Source organism: Loxodonta africana, chromosome 7 (assembly GCF_030014295.1).
Source record: "Loxodonta africana isolate mLoxAfr1 chromosome 7, mLoxAfr1.hap2, whole genome shotgun sequence".
Lineage (NCBI taxonomy): Eukaryota > Metazoa > Chordata > Mammalia > Proboscidea > Elephantidae > Loxodonta > Loxodonta africana.
Genome location: NC_087348.1, coordinates 36,648,077 through 36,662,695, shown reverse-complemented (window position 1 = coordinate 36,662,695; position 14,619 = coordinate 36,648,077). Strand labels below are relative to the sequence as shown.

General features: G+C 51.4%; 1 protein-coding gene and 1 long non-coding RNA gene across 3 annotated transcripts in view; one reads left to right on the top strand and one right to left on the bottom strand.

Annotated features, from left to right (window-relative positions):
- Positions 1–1,278: 1,278 nt before the first annotated feature.
- LOC135231691 (uncharacterized) lies at positions 1,279–12,830 on the bottom strand. Its single transcript, XR_010322442.1, has 3 exons — positions 9,493–12,830; positions 3,749–3,829; positions 1,279–1,667 (listed from the first exon to the last, which is right to left on the bottom strand). It is a non-coding gene; the product is annotated as an uncharacterized LOC135231691 (long non-coding RNA).
- Positions 12,725–14,619, top strand: part of DGKZ (diacylglycerol kinase zeta) — a 36,148-nt gene continuing 34,253 nt past the window's right edge. Inside the window, exon 1 of one of the 2 annotated variants that reach the window (XM_064288209.1) lies at positions 12,725–12,915. In XM_064288209.1, the coding sequence (XP_064144279.1) occupies positions 12,740–12,915 (176 nt within the window). In that variant the 5' untranslated portion in view covers positions 12,725–12,739. The remainder of the gene's footprint in view (positions 12,916–14,619) is intronic. The other variant, XM_064288215.1, reaches the window with a different exon arrangement.

The window sequence follows — 14,619 nt, the reverse complement described above, 5'->3', positions numbered from 1 at the left end:
AGGCTGGGGCACAGGGGAGCGCAGCGCTGGGGACCACCTCCTTTTTCATTCCACATTCAACAAGCGTTCATTGAGCACCCACTGTTTGCCTGGCCCTCGATTCCGGAATAACTACCAAGGGGTCTCTGCCCTGGCCGTGCAGGGCAAAGGGGGGCACTTCTAGAACCCCTTCTTTGGATGAACCGCGAAAGCCCTAGCCATTGAACATGGAATTACTGAGTGCCTGCTGTGTGCCAGGCACTGTTCTGGGCTCCTAGGAGAGGAATGAGCAAGACAAGGTCCTTGCCCTCTATCGGCTGGGAGACCTTCCCCCACCCCCGCCCTCTTTCTGGGGGGAAAGGAGGGACCCCTACTCGTTCAGCAGGCCTTATCTGAGCTCTCCTGTGGGCAGAGCCTGTGCTAGGCTTGCAAAAGGTTGTGAACTGTCTCCTGCCACCACGGCTGAGACCCTGCTTCTGAGAGATGGTGAAGGGAGCCCCTGCTGGACCCGTGCCATACCAGGCTCTTGCTGGCACCCTGAGGGGCAGACTGAAGCCCCACCACCCCAGCTTCTTAGTGAAATCTCCTTCTCCCTGTGAAAGACTCCCGGACCCCTGGGTCCTGCCACCTCAGAAGGAACCAGGGGGACTGGGCCCCAGAGGCCACTTTTATGACCTGAGGTGGGTATGTGTGAGGGAGGGGATACCCTCACAATAAAGGTGGGTAAGTTACATGGACAGTGGATCTAGAGGGGCAGTGCATCCCAGTGCAGAGCTTACCTTCCTCTTCCTTTCAGACCACGGCTTCAACTTGGACTTGCTGCCCCTCCCATAGCCCCAGTCAAGAATGACCTCCCCTTGGAGGTTGCTGCAGGGTTATTGAGGCATCTGTGGTTCTTGAAACCCTGGTGGTGTAGTGGTTAAGAGCTACAGCTGCTAGCCAAAAGGTCAGCAGTTCGAATCCACCAAGGCACCTTGGAAACCATATGGGGCAGTTCTACTCTGTCCCGTAGGGTCACTATGAGTTGGAATCGACTTGACGGCAACAGGTTTGGTTTTTTGGTGGTTCTTGAAGCCGTAGGCCTGGCTGGAGAGGACGCATTTCCTGACTACAACCACAGGGGCTTGCTGTGTGTCTGAGGCTGCCCTGGCTCTCCCTGGGGCTTCTGGAAAGATATTTCATAAAACTGGTCCAGCCCTGGGAGCCTGAAGGGGCCCAGTACTCTTAATGGCTGTGAAGTCATCAGTCCCTGTCACTTGGGGCAGATGGGAGAGAAGGGGAGGGGGCTGCTCACCATCATGAAGTGGGATGCTCAGAATGAATGAGACTCCGGGGATGAGAAATCAGAGGTACAATGTGCTCTGTTACCAAGTTCTACCCAGCGCGCAATGCTGAGAGGAGGCTATCATCTGCCCCCTGCCTTCTGGTTGCAGATGGAAGGGCCCCCGAAAGTTCAGCCATTACCTGCAGAGGGGCTGGCAAGGGGTGGAGCGGAGAATGTAGAATCCTGGATGGAAATGTTAGACTGGGAGTCAGGAGACCTGGCTTGTATTCTTGCTTTTTCCCAGTGACTTGCTGTATGTCCTTGAGCTAGATAATACCTCTCTCTGGGCCTCAGTTCTTCATGAGGGGATGACTCCCAAGGTTGTCCTTGGCTCTGAGTGATGATGGACCAGCAGCATCTGGAGCTGGGAGAGAGGCCAGAGTTGGGTAGAGGCTTGGAGGATGGGGAACAGAGACTAACTGAAGGGCTGGGGTGGAGGATGCTGCATGCACACACACACATATGCACACACATGCACATATGCGGGCACACACACACACATATATGGATGGCAGCCTTACTAGAGGGCTTAGCCAGAAAGGGTAGCTTTTTCCACGAGGGTGCAATATACATGTGCACACACACATGCACATTTACACACATGGAGGCGGCTGCAAGACCTGGGATTACTCTAGGGTGGTTTCTGAATGAAGACCCCTGCACAGCCCAGCTTGTGACCTCTGGCTGCCAAGGACACAAGGTAATCAAGCTGTGAAGGGAGCAGGAGGCCCCTGGGTCACCTGTGTTAGGGCTGCAGAGGACCACACCAGAACGCTGTCACACCTGGACAGATCAGACAGGGTACCTTCTCACATCTGGGCTCAGACCAGAGCCCAGCCTTAGGCCCAGAGCTGGACAGGGCGTCCATACAAGGAGAAACCCCTGGGTAGAGGGAGAAAGAAAGCCCCAAACGCCTCTCCAGGTACCAGACCCAGGGGACCCCAGTAGAGCAAGCTGTACTTTCCGGCTAAGCCCTCCGGTGTGGCTGCCATCTGGAGTGGCCTGACTACCGACACTGCTCTTCCTTGGACAGGCCACCCCCAGGCTGGCAGGCGCTCAGGCCCACTGAGGCCCTTTTCACATCCTCCACCCACCACAGTTCTTTGCCGCTCTGGCTTGCAGCTAAACCTCCCACCCCACTGCGAGGAGTTGCTAAGAAAAGCAGTTGCAAGCCCTTCACAGAGAGAAAAGGCTTTTAGACAGAAATGTGGGGGCACAAAAATCCGAGGGCGAGGGGTAGAAGCAGAAGCAGGATGGAGGCCCGGCTGCCTCTGATGTAAGCGAGGACACTGGAAGCTTGAAGGGATGCAGGGGCTTCTGAGAAATAGGTTCCCCTCACCCCCAGCCGTGGCATAGGCCAGAAGCGGACTGAGAGCAGCTTTAGGTGAATAGTGAGAAGGCAGGTCTATGCCTGGCACAAGCCCAGGTATCAGGTAGAGGGGGAAAGGGAGCAAAAAAACAGGCAACGAGTGGAAGGACTTGAGTCAGGGCCTGTTTGGTTTAAATGGGACCTGGTTTCCAATAACCAGATGGCTGGGTGGTGCAAACGGTTTTCACTGGACAGCTAACCAAAAGGTTGGTGGTTCAAACCCACCCAGCCAAGCTGCAGAAGAAAGACCTGGCGGTCTGCTTCTGTAAAAGTTACAGTCAAGAAAACCCTATGGAGCAGTTCTACTCCATAACGCATGGGGTTGCCATGAGTTGGAATTGACTCAACAGCATCGAGTTTGGATTTGGGTTTCCAATAAGTAAAAAAAAAGGGGCAGAGAGGGAGTGTTCTGACGTCTTGTGTCTGCCTCTGGGGGAGAGAAAAGGCCTTTCCCATACCCTCAAGGAAGTCCTAAAAGATCTTGGAGCTAAAGAGGCCATTGGAGGAAAGGCTCAATGTGGGAAAAGCCAAAGGGGTAGCAAGAGATGCTGGGTTGGGTCTGAGAGGACCAGTTAGAAGATGCAGCAATGTGACCTCTGGAGCTAAGCCCAGTGGTTCTCAGCCCAGATCTCCCAGGGATCTCTTTTAAAATGGATTTTCTAGCCCTATTTCTGAATACCCTGATACAAATCAGAGGCCTGGGCCTCTCAACTTTACAGATCTCTCCCATGTAATTGTGAATGCCAGGAAGGTTGGGAAACCACTAGTTTTACCTGTGAAGAAGAGTAAGGGGAGAGAGAAAGGGGCAGAGCAGGAGAAAAAGGGGTACATGTGAAAAGAACCATTGGTGTGTGGCTGGCAGGGGGCTTCCCTGTGCCAGGTCCTGGTATGGCGCCAGAAGGGCCTTAGAGGAAGACCAGCACTTTTTTCTGGAGTTCTGGCTATGGGCCAGGTACTGGCCATGACAGAGGTATGGGACTCAGTACTCATACAGATTTGTGGGCTGGTAAGTCAGGTGAGACGTTGGAAAGAGAAAGCAGGGAGGCCACGGAAAATAACTAGGTTAATATACTCACAGTTCCAGAGACTGGGAGGCACAGCCCACCATGATGCCAGCCCACGCAGGGGTTTACACCGAGGGACAAGGTAACAACAAGCTGGAATTGTAAAGAGGGCTTATGTATGGAAACCAGGGTGGGGTTAGCTAGGTTGCCCAGGCTTCTTCAGGATTGGGGATTTGGACTAATTCTGCAGGCTAGGAGGCTATCTCTAGTTATTAGGCCCCAGAGCAATAGGATGGAGACAGTGACCCAGGAGTAAGAGAACTTGATAAAGGGAGTAGTTGGAGAGTGGACTTAATCAGCTGCTCAAGAAGGGAAACGGACCGGCTTCTAGTCAGGGCTCAGAACTGGGTCAAGACAGCATTCGAAGCAAATGATATTGCACAGGGGTTGGTAACCGTTTCCTGTGAAGGGCCAGACAGTAAATATTTTAGGCTTTGCCAGTCATGCGGCCTCTGTCACAACTACACAGCTCAGTCATTGTAGCACGAAAGCAGCCATTGTTGTTGTGTCATTGGTAGTTGTTAAGTCACCTCTCACTCATAGTAACCCCACGTGTTGCAGAGTAGAACTGCGCTCCATTTCAGCTGTGATCTTTTGGAAGCAGATCACAATGCCTGTCTCCTGAAGTACCTCTGGGTGAGTTCGAACTGCCAACCTTTCGGCTAGGAGTCAAGCGCTTAACCATTTTCACTACCCAGGGACTAAGAGCAGCCATAGACAAGGCATAATTGAATAAGCAGGGCTGGGTTCCAATAAACCTTTATTTATGGATACTGAACTTCGAATTTCATATCTTTTTCACTGTAATGAAATATTATCCTTTGGGTTTTTTCCGACCATTAAAAATGTAAAAACCATTCTAGCTCACAGGCCCACACAGAAACAGGCAGCAGGCTGTATGTGGCCCATGGGCCATATTTTCCCAATCCTTGATCTAGAAGATGGAACAAGCCAAACACATGGGAAACAACAGCTGATAGTGGGCTTTAGGAGTCAACCTGGACACTGGGCAAAGTGACACATGCATTCCGCCAAGAGAGGCAGTGAGACGCACATGTATACAGGCTTTGGAGCCAGAGAGACCTAGATTCAAATTCCAGCCCTGAGCCGTCCTAGCTGGGTAAGTCACTTTCACCTCTGACCCTTTTTCCTCACATGGAGAATGGGAATAATACTATCTACACAAGACAGTGACTGGGAAGACTCAAAAAGATAAGAGATGGAGTGGTGTCATTAGGGTTGGTGTCACCCTCCTCCACGGGCCTCCTCCCGTGCCAGACCATACAGAATCCTTACTAACGTTTTTGTAGTAATGTTACTTGTAAATCATAATTCCTGTATATCACTCCTTTTCCTTTAATTACTACTTCATTCTCAAAAAAGTTATTGGTATAGGTCCACAGATACTAATTACCACGCTATCGTAGCTAAAACACCAGAAAATTTGACAAAATCAGGACTATAAAAGCATCGGCGACGATGAGAACAGCAGCACGTTCTTGTAATGAGTGCAGATGAAATCACATGATTTGAAGTGTCACTGTAGTTGGTTAATAATGACAGCTCTGATCAGAGCGCATTAGAAGGCCCCAAAAGAAAATTAGCATAGAGTTTTAGCCTTATGGGTGTATTGATACATGCAAGCTGGGCTCACGAAAAATGTTTTTGCTATAACTAACTACACGGATATTTTTATAGACAGTCATTTTGGTGTCACCCCCTCTGACAGTGTCACCCAGTGCTGTCCTCACCCCCCCCACACACCCCTCCAAGTGACACCACCGAAGAGATATAAAGTTGACTTATCCAAAAACCAATTGCCATCGAGTGCATTTCAATTCCTGGAGACCCCATGTGTGTCAGAGTAGAACTGTGCTCCATAGGGTTTTCAATGGCTGATTTTTTGGAAGTAGATATCCAGGCCTTTCTTCTGAGGCTCCTCTGGGTGGACTCAAACCTCTTATCTTTCAGATAACTGCTGAGTGCATTAATCGTTTGCACCACTTAGGGTGCAAACCAACCAAACCAGTAGCTCTCAAGCCAATTCCAACTCATGGCGACCCCCTGTGTTGCAGAATAGAACTACACTCCATAGGGTTTTCATGGCTGTGATCTTTTGGAAGCAGATCACCAGGTCTTTCTTCCAAGGCACCTTGAATATCCGACCTTTTGGTTATCAGCCAAGTGGGTTAACCATTTGCATCACCCAGGGACTTCACTCCTCACTCATGGAAGGGGTGAAACACAAATTAGAAGATCTTTTGCCATTTTCAGCTGGCTCTTCTTGTGAGTTGGGGTGGTCCAAGAGGCCTGAAGGAGGCTGGCCCTGAGGGGTGAGTGGGTGGCAGGACCTCAGAGTAACAGAGCTTAATAGAGACTAAAAGCAGGGGCTGAGCATCTGAGCAGGTACCAGCCTACAGTCCTCCTCCTGCCCCCCTCCCCTCCCCCCACAGAGGGGCTGGCAGGGAGCAACTCGAGATGCCAATTGGCAGGGGAGGGTGCACCCTGCTGCAGGCACATGGCTGTGGGTACTCAGCTCCTCGAGGGAGGGGCACCTGATCCAACTCTCCCTGCTGCTATTTACCAGATGCTAAAAATAATCCAAGAGTGACAGGGAGATGGGGCCGATTTGTAATTTAAATAGCAACAGGATAAAGCAAGGAGCTGCAAGAGATCACATTCTGTCCTGAATTAAAAATGCAAAAACCGGGGGCAGAGAGCTGAGCGGGAGCAGGGGGAGGAGGCCGCTGCCAAAGGAAGCCGGAAGTGGGGGTCCATCCATTTTTCTTCCTTTGGGAAGGGCTGGGTTCAGCCCGGAACTCCTTCCCCCACCCCCTCAGGGCCCCACGGTTCTTGTTGATAAGTGAGTCAAAGGTCAAGAAGGGCAGTGCCCAGAGGCAGGGCCAGGCTTGGCCAAAGCCAGAAGTGCAGGGACTGAAGTTCCAGAGAGAGGGGCTTCTCCAGCCCCATCGTGGCACAAGGGGCTTGGGACATGTCCCCAGCAGTTCTTGCCCCTCACTTCTGCACCGCAGGGGACACAGTCATTTGGGCACTGTGAAGGGGAGCTGGTTTGCAAAGTGGCATTTGAATAGATTCTGTTGATCTGCTGCCCAGAGGCCGGGCATCAGGAAGCCTAGGTCTGAATCTCGTTTTTGCTTTAGTTGGTGCATTTTCAGAGTATTCAGAGAGGTCCTCAAGAATCTGGACCCCAAGGACGAAGGAAACCTCTCTCCCAATTAAACACAAACCGGGAGACATGGGGCTCCACTGTCCTTGAGCAGCCCTCTAGGCCTGCAGAGGCTCAGGAGGAAGCCTGAGCAGGGAACATTGAGTAGGTGGGGACTCGAGGGCCACTAGGCAGCCACCCTCCCAATCTAAAAATATCTCCTGAACTCTCCTCCATAGAGGTTGAGGTAGGAAGAAACTAACACATCTTGAATATCCACTCTGTGATAGTGTGCCAAGCCCCTTGCAAACTCATTTAATCCCCACTATGACTTTATGACTTTTTTATGATGGGCAGAAGGAGCCCTGGTGGCACAATGGTTAAGCGTGGGGCTGCTAACCAAAGGGTTGGCAGTTTGAACCCACCCAGTGACTCCTGTAAAGATTAGACCTGGTGGGAGAAAGGGACTGGAGGTCTGCTCCTGTGAAGATTACAGCCGAGAAAACTCTATGGGGCAGTTCTACTCTGTCACATGTGGTCACTATGAATTGGAATCGACTTGACGGAATACAACAACTGGCAGTGGGTGTTCTATTACCATTTTACAGATGAGAAATGGAGCTCAGAGAAGTTAAGCGATTTGACCAAGATCACACAGCCAGTAAGTGGTAGAACCAGAATTCAGACTCTGATCTGTTTCACTCCAAAGCCCATGCCCTTACACTCTGTCAGGCTGCTGAAGGCCTGGCTTACATACTTAAGGAGCTTTACTTTTGGCTCTGTATATGTGCACATATACCTGGAAGGGGTAATAGGAGAGAGGCGAGGAAGTCCTGCAGTCAAGTTTCACAATCCAGCAGGTAGAGTGGGGGGCTTGGAGGGCAGAGGGCCTGGTGATGCTGCCTTCAGGGATTGGTTGCGTTTATTACAGGTTAAGGGCAAAAGGAAGCTCCTTTGGGGAGATCCAGCTGACCCAAGGTAAGGGGAGAGCCACCCAGGCCGCTCTCACCTCTAGCCTGGGGACCTGGGAGGTGCCAAAGGACAGCTTCTGAGAAAAATCACGGATTGAGCGCCCACCTTTGACTGCTGAGCTGCCACAGATGTCTTGCCCCAGTGGGAAGGGGCCCCCAGCCACTCCTGCAGGGTCCCTCCTGCTCATGGCTCTAATGAGGCTGCCCAGAAGGAGCCTAAGCAGACTCCCATCTGTCACTAGCCAGCACCTCGTGCACCTCAGGTGCATCAGTCTCTTCAGGTGGGAGCAGAGGTCTGGCAGCTGAACAGGACTCAGCAATCTAAAGGTGCTCTCAGGCTCTGGGCTGCTCGCGAGGGCTTCAGCAAGTACCCCATCACAGGCTTAGCTGCTAGAGAGAGAGCTAGGCTAAAAATCTCCTGCGTGTCTAACCACAGCTGTTCATGCAGAAGGGAGCCAGTTTGCCTCCCTCTGCTCAGCTTTTTTGGACACCTATATTCAACTTGGAGTCCCTGAGTAGCACAAACGTTTAAGCACTCAACTACCAAAAAGCTGGCATTTCAAACCCACCCAGAGGCCCCTGGAAGACAGGACTGGGCGATCTGCTTCTGAAAGGTCACAGCTTTGAAAACCATATGGAGCACAGTTCTACGCTGCACACGTGGGATCTCCATGAGTCAGAATCAACTTGATGACAACTAACAACCACAACAACGATATTCGACTTATTTCGGCTCCCATAGGCAGTTACTGAGTATAGACCGTGAACCCAGAACAGAGCTAGGAGCAACACAGGATTCAAGAATCTTGTAAACAAACAAGGACTAATGTGTACAAAAGATCAGATAATGTAGGAAAAACACTGGCAACAGAGTGTTGGAGATGGTTGAGCAGGAGTTCTGACTTTGAAAACATGTTTGACACTTGGTAGGTAATTACAAAATATTTGTTGAACAAAATGAATGAAAATCTAGAGAGCAGGAAAGGAGACTTCGGTGGAACTGTGAGAGCTAGAAAAGGTCTTGGAGATCATTTAGCCTAACCCTCTCATTTTAGAAATAATGACTCTGGAGCCCAGAGAGGTTAAGTGACCTACCCAGTGTCACACAGCAAAGGCTGGAGTTTAAACCAATGGTGTATCTGGGGCTCCTTCCACCTTCCCACCTTCGCTTCCTGGGCTAGGGCTCAAAGGATGGAACAGATTCTGGCTGGTCAAACATGAAGGGCAGGCAGGGCAAGGGGAGCAGCATAAGCAGACGGGGTGGTAGGGGTGAGGATGGCATGTTGAAGGAAGTGTGAAAAAAGAAGGAAGGGAAAAAGGTTTATTGAGCACCTACTGTGAGGCCGGCACAGGTATGGCAAGAGCTGAAAGAAAAACTCTGCAGGGAAAGCCTGGAAGAAGAGGCACAAAAGGGAAAGGAGCCAGAGCAGAAGGAGCCTTGAAGGTCAGGGCAAGGAGGCTGGCTTGGCGGGTTTTGAGAGCAGAGGATGTCCAGGTCGTGGGTTGTTCACTGCCCTGGTACATTGCTTTTCCCCAGCTCCCACTTGTTCATCCAGGCCGTGGAAAGTAGAACACCTTACCCCCTGGGGCCTCATCAAAGCCCAGAATAATTTTCTTACCCAGATTCCTCTTCCTGTGTGTATCCGGGTGGATTCCAAGGGGTCCCCAGCTCCCCAATGCTGGCGCATGTTGTCCTAGGAACTGCCAAGGGCATCCTTCCCAGCCCTGTGCACCTGTCCCTTCCAGCCTTAGCCTCCCCACTGCACCGGGAAAGCAAAGATAGTTTAACAGCTTTGAGGAGTGCAAGCTGGTGGTGGCCCCAGCCGCGCAGTCAGGACTGCTGTGCCTTTCAGAGCCTCCAGCCTGCCTGACTTCCCCTCCAGGAGCCACATTTCCTGCCCTCTGCTGCTCCGGGGCTGCCAGATGCCTCGGTTGGAAAACAAGCCCAGCCCCATTTCCTCTGTTTAACTGCTCAAGCTGTTTGGAGAGTGCGTTGGAGAGGAGGGTAAGCCCCTACAACAGCCTGCTTCCAAAATAGGCCTTGGCCTAGCTGGCAGTGTCTCTATTGGGTCACAGCATACAGGACCAGCCTTAAGGGATTCAGAGATGAGGGGCTGGAGGGAGGGCCACTGGGAAAGGGAGTACTGAGCCTCAGGGCCATTGCCTGGCCACATCCCCAACTTAAAGCAATACAGCATCTTAGGTAAGAGCGCAGACTCAGGCTGGATTCTTGTTTCCACCACTTATCAACTGGGTGACCCTGGACAAGTGAGCTTAGCAACCGTGCACCTCGGTTTCCCTATCTATGTTGTTGCGGCTGCTGTTAGCTGCCATCGAGTTAGCCCCCAACTCAGGCAACCCCATGCACAATGGAACAAAACACTGCCTGGTCCTGTGCCATCTCCATGGTCAGCTGTGCATCAGACCATTGTGACCCATAGAGTTTTCACTGGCTGATTTTCAGAAGTGGATCACCAGGCCTTTCTTCCTAGTGCGTCGTAGTCTGGCAGTTCCACTTAAACCTGTTCAGCACCATAGCAACACGCAAGCCTCCACTGACAGATTGTGACTGCACACGAGGTGCGTTAACTGGGAATCAAAACCAGGTCTCCCCCATGGAAGGCCAGAATTCTATCCCTGAACTACCACTGCCCCTCATCCCCAACTATAAAAGGGGGAAAATAACAGACCTACCTCACAGAGTTGTTAAAAAGATTCAGCGAGCTACTGGATATATTCAGTGGGTTTCTGGCATAGAAGCATCCAAGAAATATTTTCCTCCACCAGGGCTCCTGTTTTGTTCTTCAAACCAAACCAAACCAAACCAAACCAAACCCGTTGCTGCCGAGTCGATTCTGACTCAGCAACCCAATAGGACAGAGTAGAACTGCCCCCTAGAATGTCCAAAGAGCAGTTTGTGGATTCGGACTGCCAACTTTTGGTTAGTAGCTACAGCTTGCCATAGCTGTTAACTACCGTGCCACCAAGGTTCCGTTTTTTTATTACTATTAATTATTCATTACATAGCGTGCATTTATTAAACAACTATTTATGGGAAAATATGCTCCAGTCATGAGGAGTATAAAGGTGATTACAGCACTGGGTCTTGGTTTCTAACGATGCTGTGTGCATCACTGCACCTGTAGGTTCTGTACCGTAAATGTTTATTGAACTGAACTGAACTGACACGGTTTCTGTCTTCGAGAAACTCACAGCCTTCCTGGGATAACAAACACACATACAACTAAAGAACTAATTATAGAGCAGGGTGATTGAAGAGTGTTTGAGGAAGGTACGATTCCCTGGGCAGAGCCAACCCAAATAATAAATAGTGAGTGTGTGCCTTACTCTTTATTTACCAAGTCCTCACAGTGGTCTCAAAGTCCATCATGCTCTGGCTTTGGGAGATCTTTCCAGCTCCCACTTGCTCCCTGTTCACATTGACTACACTGGCGTTTTGGCTGTTCTTCAGACACAATAGACACGTTCCCTCTTCAGGGCCATCACACTTGCTGTTCCTTCCACCAAGAATGCTGTCTCCCCAGATTGCCACATAGTTTGCTTTCTCAATTCATTTCAGGCCACTTCTCAAATGTCAGCCACCTCCTCAAAGAGGCCTTCTGCAAGTCCCCTATCAAATCTCACCCCAACTGTCACTCTCTTCCCCCTTCATTGTGGCTTCATTTTTCCTTATAACCCGTCTCATTACCTGACATATTATACATTGGTTATTTGCTTCTTGGATGCCGTCCCCACCAGCTCCATGAGGACAGAGCCCTGCTTCCTCGCTCACAGCTATGTGACTACTCAGTGACACACTGCCTGATGCGCAGAAGGCGCACCATAAATATTTGTTGAATGGATGAATTCGTAAACCCTTTCCCCTCTCATGTAATCCTCCTACAATTCCGTAAGCTCAGTTATTACTATTGCTTCCTCCCATTTTACAGAGGAGAAAACTGAGGCTCAGAAAAGATCCCTGCAACATGTATTCGTTTGTTTATCTGTTTATAGCCTACCTTATCCTATGGGGGAAACGCTGGTGGCATAGTAGTTAAGAGCCAAGGCTGCTAACCAAAAAAGGTCAGCACTTCGAATCCACCAGTCCCTCCTTGGAAACCCTATGGGGCAGTTCTATTCTGTCCTATCGGGTCACTATGATTCGGAATCAACTCAACAGCAACGGGTTTGGGTTTTTTGGTTTATCCTATGAGAGGGGTTCTACTTTGTCACATGCGGTCAGTATGAGTCAAAAATTGACTCGACAGCACCCAGGAACAGCAACAACATTCCAAAAATGAGTTAAGGTGACTCAGAGGGATTTATGACCTGATCCCGGTTTACACAGCTGGTAAGTGGCAGAAACAGGACATGAGCCCATGCCTCTACCTCCAGCCTCATTGTTTTTTCCGCTACCCCACTGTCCTGTGTGCCCGACCCAGTGTCACACATACAGCGGTGCTAAGGAGAGAGAGCTGTGTGTGGGCTGGGCACTCCCAGCCAGCATACCCGGTGGGTGTGATGAAGTGGGAGACCTCAGCAGGGCCAAGAGGTGAAGATGGGAGAAGTTAAACAGAAAGGAAGACCAGACTGGGGCCAGGGTACAGCTTCTAGCCTGGGCAGGCTGGGCAGCAGCCTGGCAGCCTCTGACTCTTGGGGCTGTCTCCTGCTGCTGGGCTTGTCCCCACCTGCCCCTTGCCTTCTCACAGCTCCTCACGGCCCAGCCGTCTCCTGCCTCCGCCAGCCTCTGCCAGCGCCAGCGGAAGGCGCCTGCAAGGCCTGTGGTCCTCTGCTCTTGGCCAGTCGGCCTCTCACAGGGCCCCCCGGTCAGGAAGTGCCGAAAGAGGAAGAGAGTTACTGGGCAGGATGAGTGCACTGGGGGCCGGCCACAGTGCCGGGGGAGGCTGCAATGTGGCCACAGCTCTGGGCCCCGTGGAGACGCTGGGGACAGGAGAGGGGGAGCAGCCTGGGGTACTGAGGCAGATGTGGCGTTACCGTTCCTGGGACGTGCCACAGATCCCGGCCGACACACCCCAGACACAGTAGGTACTCGGGATGGCATGGTGTGGGCACAGGACCTCTGTCCCTCTACGAGCCTTTTATCTGGGATGGAGAGGTGGTAGAAGTGGGGTTACCCACCTGCTGCCAGCAGCTCCTCAGAGGCACAAAGAAGGACACAGACAAGGGGCAGGGGAGTTCTTGGCACAGAGAAGGGGAGCGCTGATGTTTGGATTGTTGGGGACATGTGGCAAGCTCACAGGAGCTAAGAATGGAGGGAGCTAATGGCGGGATATTTGGGAAGAGGGGCTTCCATAGGAGTGTGGAGCTGGATGTTGAAGGTTTCTGAACCAGCTATGGGGCCTCGGGCAAACTCTAAGGGTCTTCAGCCCCTCCCTCAGAGCTTGGTGTTAGAGCTGTTGGAAAACTTCCCCACCAGGACCCATATACCCCAGGAGGCCAGTGTCAGATCCACTGGGAGATTTCGCCCCATCTTCCTGGCCACCCTGGCACCAGCTGCTGGCTGGAGGGCTGGTACCCACCTCCTTGGTCAGACCTTCTCTACGCAGGCAGGAAATTTGAAGGAAGCTGAGAGAAGGTTCTGGGCCTCTGGGTGCTGGCTATTTCTCAAAATCACAGGCTTGCCCACAGGTCAGGGCCTCCAGTGTTGGCTATAAGTGGCTGGTTGAGGCTGGAAAAGGAGCTGCCAGAACCACAGAAGAGAGGGTGAAAGTGAAGGTGACACAGGATGTGGCTTTGCATAGAGGAGCGTGAAGAGAAAACAGCGGACAGCTGCCGTGGGCATCAGGGTGGCAGGGTTTGGGGAGCAGGGGCAGCAAGAAAGGGAAGGGGGAAGACCATGCATGCTCTCCAGCTTCCTGGCCTCCCTTTGTCAGCCCTGAAGGGGTCATCAGAGGCTGCCAGAGCTCTGAATTCCCAAGCATGTGTGACAGCTTTGCCACCACAGGCAATTGCTCTGGTTCCAATTGCTTCCTCATCTCTGAGAATGACAACTTCAGCTGCCTTCGGGGATGTGTTTGTGTGCGCATATGAGGTGTATTTGTGTGTGTGTGCGTGTAAGAGGGATGTGGCAAAGTGTAACGGTTGTCCTGGTGGGTATTTGTGTGTGTATATGGGTGTCACAGTTAAGCACTCGACTACTAGCCAAAACTTTAGTGGTTCGAACCCACCCAGAGACACCTCAGAAGACAGGCCTAGCGAACTGCTTCCGAGAGGTCACAGCCTCGAACACCCTACAGAGCAGTTCTACTCTGCACACACTGGGTCGCCTGAGTCGGAGGCGACTCCACAGCAAGTAACAACAACATGTTCTATGTGGGTGTGTATGTTTGTGAGTGGTGGTGTGGTCAGGTGTAACTGTTGTCCTATGTAAATATATTTCTGAGTGTGTAAGCCCTGTGGAGGTAATTCATGCCTGTGTAAGAGAGCTACAGGCTCAGCTGGATATTGTATTGGGAAAATGCTGTGTGTTTGGAGTGTGTGAAAGGGTTGGAAGCCGTTGTTGATTAGGAAGGGTGAATGAATTTATTTGTATGAGAAACAGGGACTTTCTTCATTGGCGCGTGCGTGAGGGTCTCATTAAGTGACTTCGGTCCTCGGGTGTATTTCTGAGTGTGAGAGGCTGGAGTGGGAAGTGTTAGAGTAATAAGTGAACATAATTGTGTGAGAGAAGTGTTTGTTCCCCGTATAGGGGGGACAGTGTTACTTTTGTCCCCGTGGGTGTGATC